This window comes from Equus caballus, chromosome 1, assembly GCF_041296265.1.
Source record: "Equus caballus isolate H_3958 breed thoroughbred chromosome 1, TB-T2T, whole genome shotgun sequence".
NCBI lineage: Eukaryota > Metazoa > Chordata > Mammalia > Perissodactyla > Equidae > Equus > Equus caballus.
Window position 1 is genome coordinate 13,526,633 of NC_091684.1, and position 13,090 is coordinate 13,539,722.

Consider the following 13,090-nt stretch of genomic DNA (forward strand, 5'->3'; position numbering starts at 1 on the left):
AAATCAATTGGAATAAAAAGTTTATACTAATTCAGCTGTCCAAACACTGGGCTAGATGCCAAGGCAATAGATGTGAACAGGAGACGCATGGTCCCTGACTACTATTCACAAGAAGCACAATGTGGTGGGAAAAGCCCTGGCAACAATATGGCCAAACACACTGAGAATTCCCATTATGGATTCCCTTGCCCCAAACTACATCATTAGTTCAAATAATCTCCCTGCGTTGCTGGGAACAAAGCTGCTTTTTCAAGGTCTCAAGTCACAAAGCTATTTCCAGAATCATGCAGTTGGTCATGGTATGTACTGTCTCAATTCCATTTGGGCCTATGAGAGCAGATAAAAAGTTATCACTGAATACTTTCATCTCTTCATTACCTTTTCCATCCTCTTCTGGATTGCGCATTACAGCTCTCAGCGTGTGGAAATAGCCACTTGCTTCCTTATATCTGTAGTGCAATCGCATGCAGGAGAACTTTGGCTTACCAAAAAGAGTGGGTTCAGGACCTAAAGACCCAAATGAATATGTGTAAATCTTTCACATAACATTCACTTTCTTCTATATCTTCAAAAGACCAACACAATCATCAATCAGGTATTTAGCACATTTTCTTCATAATCTAAATGAAAGCACACAAAATACAAGCTTATTGTGACAATTTGGTTTGATGAAGCTACAAAAAATACCTTCAGTCTCAAATATTTCAACTTTCTTGATCCCTGGGTTAATCTTCACAAGGTAAGTAATAACAATACAGCTATTATTAGATTATAGCCATCACATCTCTAAAGAATAGAAGGGCGTCAAGAAAGAGACTACTAGAGAGCTGGCCCAGTGGCGTAGTGGTTAAGTTTGCCTGCTCTGCTTTGGTGGCCTGGGGTTCACCAGTTCGGATCCCGGGCATGGACCTACGCACCGCTCATTAAGCCATGTTGTGGCAGGCCTCCCACATATAAAATAGAGGAAGATGGGCACGGATGTTTGCTCAGGGCCAATCTTCCTCAGCAAAAAGAGGAGGATTGGTGGCAGATATTAGCTCAGGGCTAATCTTCCTCAAAAAATAAATTAATTAAATTAAAAAAAGAAAAAGAAATAAGACTACTAGGGATATTCCTTTCTGGTTCTAATAAGATGTTACCAGTTGCTTAAATAATTTGACCCACTCATGGAAGAAACGGTATTCTATGACTTGGTTAGTATGTTAAAATTTACCTATTTCTATTTTTTCCAGGTCTTCTAGACTTAGCCGTTGATACTGGTTTACCTTATCAACTTCATCATCATAACTAGATAAAGGGAAAGGGAGTAAAATGAGGATTAAAATCAAAAGCATACTTGGCTTGTCAGCTGAGATATAATAGTAGCAACTACTATGTAGTTAAAATCATCCACAGCACAATAAATTCTAGAGTAGTTAAAGAGCTGAACATAAATATTTTAAAAACTAGATGAAATGAGATTAACATATATAGTTCAACAGCTAAAGGAAAATCAGTGTATAGATCTTACACTAGAAGAAATCAATTACAAAGCAAAAATAATTTCAGTTTTATAAAAACTTTTACCAAAAAGACCAACAAACCTAAAACTTAACCTCAAAGAAAGGAAAAACACACATACATACACATACTGAAGCTCTGTAATTGTGAATACAACAGATAAATCTCATATCCAAAATCAAGAATGAAAAATTCATATGGTCAATGCCACGAGGCACTTGGGACAATGACTAAAAAAATGGCAGTTCACACAAGACCAAAAAGAAAGCAAATATTTACTTAGAAAAAAATAAAAGTCAATACTGGTAAGGCTAGGAGGAAGATGTGTATTTTTGCTAGTGGCATTGTTAATTGCTAGACATCAACCTGGCAATAAACCACAAAAGTCATACAAATTCATCATAACCTTGGAACCAAAGAGAAGTGCATGCATGTGCATGCACACACAAAATTATCTGCACAAAGACAGCTATATCATTCATAATAGCAGAAAGGGGAAGTATTTCAATGCCTAACAATGGAAATATTTAACAATGGTATAGTAATAAAAACAATGATATATGGTCATTAATAATAAAAATATATTAAGTACATCAAAACTTGGGAGATATACAGAAACTACTACTAAATGCTAAAAGAACATTATTAGATAAATGTGCTGATTCTAACTCTAAAATCACATTTTCAACTTAGTAAAAAGAAGTCAGAGTGATGTAACAGTTATGTAAAGAGGTTCTTTGAAGTTTCTTAAAATATAGTAGAAAACCATATTCTTAAAAATTTTTTTGTTATAAATTCTAAAAAGCAAATTTACCCAAATTTAAAAAACAAAATTAAAAGCTTTAAATTAATAAGCAACTTACTAGGCCACGTAGTAGGCAGAGTTAGAAAGCAGTAACAGCACATCCACATCTCTGTGAGTAGCATCGATGAGGCTAAACAAACACAACACCGGGAATTAAATATTTTCACTTTCATCTGCATTTTTGCCAAGCTTACTCCTACAGCAGAGCCACTAATGATAAAAGATTGGTCAAGGTAAAACAAAACAAAACAAATCAAATAATCAATGAATCCTGCTTCTGATGTTAAATGCATCCAATCTATCCATTTGGAAATTAAGAGAAAAAATAAAACGACCCAATTTGGGAAGGAGTGGGGAAAGGCAGAGGGAAGGAATGGAGCTGAGAGGCCCCTCAGTGAGAGCAGCCAAGGAGGAGGGAGCACTCAGGAAACGGGATAATGGGGGGGGGGGGGGGGGGAAGGGGGGCGGGATCAGAAGGGAGAAATTGTCCAGATTCTCTCACATGACCCAGCCTTCAAAACCACACTGCACATTTAGGATATTTTTACACTCATGTAGACTGCATCCTTTGAAAGAATTCTACATAAATACAACATTTACGAGTAAAAGTGGAACCAAGCCCAAAGCTACTTTGCATTTTTCTTACAATAGATTAATTTACTTGGCTTTTAAGGAACAAGTAAACATTTCCTCTTTCTAAATCCATTTTGCCCTATTTTACCTCCACCCAAAAATCAAACATCAGAATAAGGGTTAGACATTAGGTAAGTGCTGATGAACCATTAAACCAAAACTACAGTAAGATACATGTATTTGTAAGGTCGCGAATAAGAAAATGGTCAACGCATAAAATCTACTAATAACAGACAACAGAGACAGAATCTGAACTCAAAACTTTTCATCTAATGTTAGTAACAGCCTTTGCAATCAAAAGGTGGAAATTAATCTGCGTTCTTCTATTGGTCCCCAAATTGCACTGTAAGAGTGGACATTTCTGCTTAGAATCTCACACCTATTTGCCAAGACTTACCAAAACGCTACTGAAAAAACAAATGGTAAACAGAAGGGGAAAAAAATCATTTGCAGATGGAATTTAAGTCACCCACTTCATCTGCATAAGAATGAGGTCATTGTTCAACCGGTTCTGCAGAGAAAAATTTACCAAATTCTTAAACCGCAGTGTTTTACATCCCTGGCACCTCGCTGCAGCATAACTCAACAGTCTTAATCTAAAACAAATTCATCTAAATTTGCACTTCGAATATGCCGAAAAATACGAGTGAGATGATGCGACGCCAGAACCGGAGTACGCAGATTGATCCAAAATGTGAGCACTAACCAATCAATCAAAGCACAGACTCCGCGATGCTGGCCGCTTCAGAGAGACAGAGAGAGAGACGCCGCCGGGGCACCTGAGCTCGCGCGGATACTTACGTGCGCTCGGAAACTGGTGCTCGAGCCAAGCCAGGAAAACTACGTCACGACACACATGCTAACACGAAAGTCTACTACTGCTACTAATTAGGGTAACTTAATCCTAGCTTCCTACTTCGGTATTGATATTTACATCAGTCAAACGTGATCCTCAGTCGAAAATATGATGTCCTTAATGGAAAGCACTTGGCACGACAAGGCGGTCGAGAAACACGTCAGCCCCCCCCCCATTTGTACTTGAATTTGAGCTGCAGTGAGTAGTCGCCCTCCCCATCCGCCCCGCCCCCCAACACAGACACGGTTTGTAGCACGAACAGCAAAAGAAAGACCCCCTCAGCCCCCCGCCCCCCGTCTGCAGCTCGCCAGTGCTCTACTCGTCCTTATTTTCCCGCCAGTCGGGCCAGCCCTCCTTCCACACTATGAAGACGAAAACGGACAGGACCACATGCAGCCCCACCACTGCGACAATGGTTGCGTAAAAGCCACTGTCGTCAGGGGACAACAACAGGAGACTTTGGAAAAGGAGTAATTTACAGGAAAAATATAACCCCACAGGAACTTTAACCATAAGTCCTGCAAAAAGGAGAAAAATCTTGAAAGTCGTCGCCAGGCTGCCGCCCTCAGGCTTGGGCTCGGCGGCGTTACTGGCGGAGCTGGCGGGCCGCTGAGCAGCCGGCGGAGGCCGGTGCGAGCGCGGCATATCGTCAGTCCGTCTGTCCGCCCGTCCGTCGATGAGTCGAAGCTCACTCAAAACCTCCCGCACCCGACCCGACGTCTGCAGCGACTGCGACGACTGTGGCGACTGCGGCAACTGCAGCGCCTCCGCGCCAAGCCCCGCCCAGGAACACGTCCTACTTCCGGCCGCCCACTTCCGCCGCGGCACGCGCCCGGCACGCATGTGCGGCAAGCCCTGCGCACCCAGCTCCCCTCCCACCCCGTGAGGGGACTGACCCCAGCCCGCCTGCGAGGGGCGCCGAGGTGGCCGCAGGTCTCGGACACCTGCCCGATCCTAATCCTTAAGAGAGCTGGCACGCTCCTTAGTGACGGAGTGGTCCCCGCCGCTGGAAGGGACACTGGAGGGCAGGCCGCAACACGGAGACCAGGCGTCTGTCCCTGGCACCCTCACATGCCTAAGAGCGCGGCTGCCGCACGCTCGCGGTAGAGAAGTGATCTACTCTCGGGGTAGGAAGGCGGGTCAAAGAGAGCCGGACAGATAGAGTGGGCTTGTGAGATGCCGAGGGTACGCGCACAGGGCAGCGACCTCCCTTCGCGGTTAGGACCCCCTCCGGCCGCTGCGCACCTCCGGCGCCTGTCATTCCGGGCGGAGCTCGTCCTGCGGCAGCTGGGGCCGCGGGGGCTCAAGGAACGGACACCGAGGGGCTGGAGCGCCCGGAGGCTGTCTACGCGTTAATACACTGAGCTGTGCGCGTGTCAGAAGAGAAAATGGCCGGGGCCGCGAGGGGGCACCGGGTGTGCACGGAGGAGGCAGAAACCAAGCACCCGGCCAGGGCTGTGCTGGGCAGTTCCAAGGGGAGAGCTGGGAGGCTAAGAAGGGAACGGCAGCCCTTCTTGCTGCCCCGCGTAGGGCTCCTTGTAAACTGCTTGCCAAGACTATTTTTCTGTCAGATATTTAAACAGGGCTGGGACTGCAGTGAGACCAGTGAGGGACCGGTCTCTAGCAGAAAATTTAAGGGGGTGCCAAAAAACTCAGCCATCAAGATAATTTTTCAGTGCGGTATTTTAAAAAACCAAACTAATGCAAAAATATCATGATGAACAAAACACTGATATTTTAAATAAAGACAGGATCCGGATCCTGCACTTCGACAACCCTGTCTTATTAGCCTAACCCCAGCCCTAGTCCTTGTAAAACTTTTGTTTACAAAAACATGTGCCACAACTCAACAAAAAGACACACACCCTATTTTAAAAATGGGCAAAGGATTTGAATAGACATTTCTCTAAGGAAGATATATAAATGACCAACAAGTACAAGAAAAAATCCTTAACATCATTTGTCACTAGGGGAATGCAAATCAAAACCACAGTGATACCACCTTCACACTCATTAGCAGACCACAATAAAAAAATGGAAAATAACAAGTGTTAGTGAGGACATGGAAAAACTGGAACCCTCAAACATTGCTGGGGGCGATGTAAAATAGTGCAGCCACTGTGGAAAATAGTTCGGTGGTTTCTCAAAAGTTCACAGAATTACACATGACCCAGCAACTTCCACTTCTAGGTATATACCCAAAAGAAAAACATATGTTCAAACAAAAACTTATACGTGATTATTCACAAGCATCACTATTTACAATTGCCAGAAGGTAGAAACAACTTAAATGCCCATCAACGGAAGAATGGATAAACAAAATGTGGTGTATCCATACAATGGAATACTATTCAGCCATAAAAAGGAATGGCATTCTAATACATGCTACAAGATGCATGAACCATGAAAATATTATGCTAAGTGAATGAAGCCAGTCACAAAAGGCCACATATTATATGATCCCATTTATATGAAATATCCAGAATAGGCAAATTCAGAGAGACAGAAGTAGATTAGTGGTTGCTCTGGGCTGGGGGTGTTTAGGGGGATAGAAGAGTGACAGCTAAAGAGTCTGTGGCTTCTCTTTGTGGTGATAAAAATGTTCTAAAATTGACTGTGGTGATGGTTGCACAACTCTCAATATTCTAAAAACCACTGAATTGTATACTTTAAATGGGTGAATTGTATAATATATGAATTATATCTCAATAAGTGTGTTTTTAAAAACCATACATAACACACAAGCACAGGAGTGGATGGCTCAGGGAGGCAGGCAGGCGCCGACTGCTAAAGCCCCCAAGTCCACTGACAGCTGGCTGTCCAGGGACCTGAGCCCCGACAGCCATACCTCTGGTTGTCCTCCACCAGTCTGCCTGTTCCGGGTCCACATCCCCAACTCAGCTGACTGACTGTACAAAGGTTCTATAGCAAACTGAGATAGCCCAAGAGCAGGTTCCCAACATCTCCCTTCAAGACAAAGGGAAAACTATCTACCATCTGGAAAATCTGTAAGCCTTGCAAATGAAGAAAAGTACCAGTGGCAAATTTAAAGAAATCTCAGCAGTATTAGAAAGAATGGTAATAATAATATATACTTGAAATTTATATAATCTTATAAATCAATGTTACCTTAATTTAAAAAGAAAAGGGAAAAAAAGGATGATAACCACAAGACAAAGTAGAGAGGAGCTAATAAGAAGGAGAGTTCTTAAAGAACTGTCTAATCAAGATGGAAACACACAGTTAACTTTAGAAATTCAAATGGGCACATGATACCCATCAGAGAATAATCCACCTGAGAGGAAAATGCAGTGAAATCTGAACATGGTAATAGTTCTGTATCTGAAAAAGCATCGCCTCTAGAAGAAAAGGCAGAAGAGAAAAAGACAGAAGACCACTGTGAAACACTGGTAGCTCCTGCTCCAGCTCCTCCAAGGCCCAAACCTAAACACCTGTGCCTCCCACAGGGGCCCACGCTGGCACCAGCCACATCATGGTGAAGTGCCTCTAATTAAAACAAAGATACCAAGACTCCTGGTAGGCAAGCCCCAGCCTTCTACACAAGCCACCAAGCCAAAACATGACCTGCAAAGTCACTGGTTCCAAAGCATCAGCTTCACTACCTACTCCATCCACATCATCCTGTCCCAAAGCTTCAAAGGAGCAGTTTCTAGTAAAACAATAACAGTGGGAACCACAGAGGGCAAGAAAAAAACTAGCAAGCAGCTAATGCCTCAACTGTTGTCAAACACAACCACTTCTGGTGTGGTCAACCTTACAGGACATTCTTCCGAGACCAGAGTGAAAAGTCTCAAACCTGAGCAGTCTGTCCCTGTCACCAAGGAGCAAACTACAGATAAATTCCACAAGTCTGTGGCTCTCACTGCCCCCATCCCCCCTCCTCTTCTTAAAAATCAGTACGTCATTCCCTCAAGACACTCCTGTTGTCCTGGTTAGCAGAGGAGTTCCCTGCCCATCTCTCCGAGACCTAAGTCAGTGTCTGTACTGAAGAATCAACACACAGAACCATTCTCAATCAGCACTGGCTTACGTGTTAGCACCAACAAGACAGGGAAGGCAGCATCTCAGCCAAGGAGACCTGGGCTGATGGGACAATCTTCAGCATCTTTCATTGTCCCATAGGATGAAGGTCAAAGGGCATCACTATGCCCATGACTCTGACTCTGATGGGCCTATTCTGTCCACCAATAACCATGAGGAAGAAGAAGAGGGCAAGGATGGCAGTGGTGAATATGCTTTGGCAAGTAAAATAGGCAAAGGGATACTCTCACAATCAAGTTTAACAACAGACCATCTAAGAAAGAATTAGAAGACAAAACATCTTGCAGTGACATCTGGAAAGGCAGGGAATGCAAGAACAAGTTAGAAATAGGAGACTTAGCCAGAGACCACAACTCAAGAATCTGAGCAAAGAAATATCTGAAAACAAAAGAAGGAAGCAGCAGAAGCAGCAGCAAAACTGGAACTAAAGGGCAAACTCAACAGAAAGCTTGGGCTGAGACCCACAGTGACAGAGCCACAAGCACAAAGGATCTTGGTGTTTAAGGAGTGCGTAGGTCACTAATTCCCCTGATTAGGACCACCAGGCACAAGCCCTGGGCCAGGGTAAGACCTACAGACAAGGCAGCAATAAGTACAGAGCTAAATGAACTTAGAAGCACAGCAATGGCAGCACTCAAACGTTTCATCATCCGTCTTGAAATGAGAGACTATTTGGAAACAGAGATTGATAATCTTTGAGAGTAACACCACTTACTGAAAACCTGATAATGCACTGGAATTTGAAAGCTTAACTTGCAGTGAAGGAAGTGTGGGCTCTGCTTTTTATAACCCAAATGGGGCCAACAAGCAAAGGGAAGGATGCAGTGACACTTGCTGTCTAGCATGTGCTACTGATGTAAGTTATTCTTCATCAGGAGATTTAACCAAAGATGAGCAGAGGACAGTCACCGGCTCTCTGTTAGCAGAAAGCCAAATTTTATAGTGCAGGATTAAAGAAAAATGAGGAGTGCAATTGCTGGCCAGTAGAGGGGGGTGGGAGTCGAAAAATCAGAAAAAACGAGAAGTATTTCATCACGTTAATGAAAAAAAGAGAAAACTGAAGCACAATTGTATTTCTGAAGTAGGCATTTGGCGGCTGGGAATTTATTATGGGGTTTGGAAATCTAACTACCCAACAAGGATTTCTTAAAGACCTAATCTTAGAAAACTCATCTTGTTTCATTATTATTTTGGTACAACATAGTATCATTAATTTATGTTGTACCAGTGAGTCCAGTTGTCAGAAAGAAGCCTGAGTGTTTTCATGCACCTTTTTCTTGAATGCAAGAGAATTCTACTGACACTTTATAAGCATGCTCACCCAAATTGTGTTGCAAGCTTCACCTAGCATAGCTGAACACACTTTACATTTTTTTTATACTCCTAACCCAGGATACCCACTTTACACAAGAGTTACAGTATTGGAAATAAAATCAGATGTAATGTGACTTTACAAAATAGCTTTGGAAATGAACCTTTTGGTCTTTCCCTATTTCAGTTATCTCCAAAGTGCAAATAAAAATATTTGATCTAAGGAAAATGATACTGACAATCATGACCTTTAAAAAACTGAAGTGCAAAGTTAAAACTCAAGCAAAATGCAGGTGTGCTACATGCAGATATTTCTGAATGGGAATTAAGAGTACTACCTTTTTTCTTTTGGTGCTGCATTAAGTTGGACGGCCGTTATTTTAAAAAAAGAAAAAAACACTAAGGTACATGAATCAAAAAAATTTTTACCAAATGACTTATAAGAGCACAGAAATTTTTGCTAAGTTGTGTGTAAGGAAAACCTCATCTCTTATTTTAAGAGTCCACAAATTGCATACATACATATAGTATTGACTATCAAAACAATCCAGGAAATAAAAGTATGGAATGTTCCCCTATGAACCTACAGTCAATATTTTTTTTAATTAATTTTAATATATGTAAATACTACCTTGCATTCAATTGTTCAAGCTTGTTTTATGTCCTTTTTATTAAAAACATATGCAATTTAAAATAAGATAAAATCTAAATGGAGCTGTTTATTCTCAGAACATGGTCTACAGTTTTCTGAAATGTTTGATTCATAATATTGAAAATTATAATTTTAGATTTCAGCATAAAAGCAAGCATTCAATCTGGCAGATAAATTTAGATCCTGCCATTCATTGATATTTTGAAGAACCACTTAAAACTGGATGATTTTTGTTAAAACAATCTTAAGCACTGGTTGGCCTATTTTTTTTATGAAAGGCCAGGACCACTTTACAACTGATCAAAGTGACTAGCATCGTTGCACCTCTTGCTGTACTCAGTTTTGTGCATTAATACAAAGAAACCTAGATTCCGGCAGTGGGGAAAACGCATGCAGCCAGCTGCAATTTTTTTCAGTCAAATATTGCATTAAAATATTTCTCTTCATTCCTGACTTTTTTAGTGCCTCCTTAATTTGGCACTCAAGGTGAGTGCCTCGGCCAGCTTGCCCTAGTACCAGTGCTGTATTTAAAAACTGCCTTGTGCCATGCATCCAGGGCCACAGCTATGGACAACTGCTAGCATTAATTACAACACCTTAACAACATCAGAAATTTAAGCCCGTTAGTTACCAGGACACCACTCCAACTCACCTGGGGTCACAGTCAATGAGGGCCCAACCCCCATGGAACTTTTCATTATCAGGCAGCAGTAACTTCATGTAACTTTGTAAGAGCTGGCTAATTAGTTCCTGGTGGCTTCTCTGATTTTCCTTATGCAAAGCTTCATGTTCTTTCTCCTTGGTAAATATGGAATAAAGATCTTCTGTCACTGGAATGCCTTGCATCAAATCTAGAGTAGAAAGTGTTAATATCTATCATCATCTTAGTTTACTAAAACATTTTTAAAAATAAAAGAGAATGTAAGACCTAAAACAATAAAAGTCTTATAAGAAAACATACGCATAAATCTTTGTGACCTTGGATTAGGTATGCTTTTTAGATATGACAGTAAAATCACAAGCAACAAAAGAAAAAAAAGAAACAAACTGGACATCATCAAAACTAAAACCTTTTGTGTTTAAAGGGCAGTATCACGATAGTGAAAAGACAACCCACAGAATGAGAGAGAATATTTACAAATCATCTATCTGATAAGGGACTTGTATCCAGAATACATAAAGAATTCCCACAACTCAATAATAAAAAGACAAGCCAATTTTAACATGGGCAAAGGATCTGAGTAGACAAGCTAACTTCTTCCTGGTGCGGCATGAGGCTCAAGCTTTAACAAATCATTATAACACCATTCCCTATAGTTTTTTGGGACAATGAGACCAGGGGAGGCTTCTGTGACAGATCTGCCAAACTCTTGCCCTACAAGGGGGAGCAATAATCCAGACTGCCACCAGCCTCTCTTTCTAAACCTTGAAGAGATCCAGCTTCAGGATCAGGATGAAGCTGATGCTATGGATGGTCGAACTGAGAGGGGGACAGACTTGGGTCCTCAATGACATAAATGAGTCACTAGATCAACCAACAGAAGGTATCTTATTTTTCTTTGAATAAACTGCTAAAACCCACTTTTCGAGTCAGCACACACACACACACACACACTATCTGTGACAAATGAACCAAACTTTTAAGATTTTATTTTTTTCCTTTTTCTCCCCAAAGCCCCCCAGTACATAGTTGTGTGTATATATATTTTTTTTAATATTCTATTTTTTTTTAAAGATTTTATTTTTTTCCTTTTTCTCCCCAAAGCCCCCCGGTACATAGTTGTATATTCTTCATTGTGGCTCCTTCTAGTTGTGGCATGTGGGACGCTGCCTCAGCATGGTTTGATGAGCAGTGCCATGTCTGCGCCCAGGATTTGAACCAACGAAACACTGGCCCGCCTGCAGCGGAGTGCACGAACTTAACCACTCAGCCACGGGGCCAGCCCCTGTATACATATATATATATTTTTTAGTTGTGGGTCCTTCTAGTTGTGGCATGTGGGACGCCGCCTCAGCACGGCTTGATGAGCAGTGCCATGTCCGCGCCCAGGATCCAAACTGGCAAAACCCTGGGCCACCGAAGCTGAGCACATGAACTTAACCACTCGGCCACGGGGCCAGCCCCTGAGCCAAACTTCTTTACACAAGACTCCTCAAATTCCTAACTAGCCTGTGTCTAGGCCATTCTATTTCACGTATGATAAATAATCAGGTTAAAAAATAGGATTTTAAAAATATTCCCAGGACAAGGTGTTATATTTGTTTCTAATCCAGAACACTGTACATTGATGTTAATTCCATAAGGTAATACTTTCACAAAAATTAAATTAAAAACATGCCAATGGGGCTGGCCCGTGGTACACTGGTTAAGTTCGGTGCATTCTGCTTTGGCAGCCTGGGTTTGCAGGTTTGGATCCCGGGTGCGGACCTATACCACTTGTCAGCCACGCTGTGGTGGCAACCCACATATAAAGTAGAGGAAGACTGGCACAGATGTTAGCTCAGAGCTAATCCTCCTCAGCAGAAATAAAAACAAAAACACATGCCAACTCATGAATTCCACTAAGCAGTCTACCCTCCATTTCCTCTTCTAAATAATGATAAGAATTGGTTAGGATAATCTCTAAACCTGATACCTTAACATCCTATTAAATCATACTTACAAAGGATGGTGTATTTGTCCACAGCAAGAACATAGGATAAATGTCTTATGGGGAAAGAAAATCATCTTGTTACATCTCTCAGCCTTGAGTAATGAAAAAACAAATAGAACATGGAGTTTTCAGTTGAAGAGGTTTTAGGGTACCTTATTCCATACTCCAGGAGCCTTAACCCTGCCTTTTGTTACATGAATAGCAAACTGACAAATACGTAAGGAAATGAGTGGTTCCTTTTGTTGCTCCAGCCTAAAAAAATTTTCAAATTCTAATCTGAATTTGAATTTGCTTTATTGGGTAAGAGGCTCAATCTGAAAATACAAGTATATTATAAAACATATGAACTATGTTAATGAAGTTGTTTTCTGTAAAACGTTAGTCATGGAAGGAATAACAAATTTTAAAGTAAGAAAGGCACTGATGATCCTTACCTATAACAGCTTGCCTGTAAGCATCCTTGAAGCGATTCAGGTAATACCTATTTGCTGAGTTAACTCCATCTTTCATGACTCCTGCTAACTTTCTTTCTCCGGTCCTTGTAAAGTCACCCTGTCAAGGAAAAAAGTCATTTTGACAATTTATTCAAACGGAACAATGTTCTCAAAGTCAATGTG

At 41.5% G+C, this 13,090-nt stretch overlaps 1 protein-coding gene and 1 pseudogene across 5 annotated transcripts in view; one reads left to right on the top strand and one right to left on the bottom strand.

Annotated features, from left to right (window-relative positions):
- INPP5F (inositol polyphosphate-5-phosphatase F) overlaps window positions 1-13,090 on the bottom strand; it is an 84,412-nt gene that overhangs the window by 4,034 nt on the left and 67,288 nt on the right. For 4 of the 5 annotated variants that reach the window (XM_070259835.1, XM_023638295.2, XM_070259840.1 and 1 more), the window contains exons 14-18: window positions 12,908-13,025; window positions 10,472-10,670; window positions 2,364-2,435; window positions 1,214-1,287; window positions 379-507 (exon numbers count right to left, since the gene is read on the bottom strand). In XM_070259835.1, coding sequence (XP_070115936.1) covers window positions 379-507; window positions 1,214-1,287; window positions 2,364-2,435; window positions 10,472-10,670; window positions 12,908-13,025 — 592 coding nt within the window. The remainder of the gene's footprint in view (window positions 1-378; window positions 508-1,213; window positions 1,288-2,363; window positions 2,436-10,471; window positions 10,671-12,907; window positions 13,026-13,090) is intronic. The other variant, XM_023638302.2, reaches the window with a different exon arrangement.
- On the top strand, window positions 6,344-8,681 carry LOC111772953 (phosphatase and actin regulator 2-like; annotated as a pseudogene).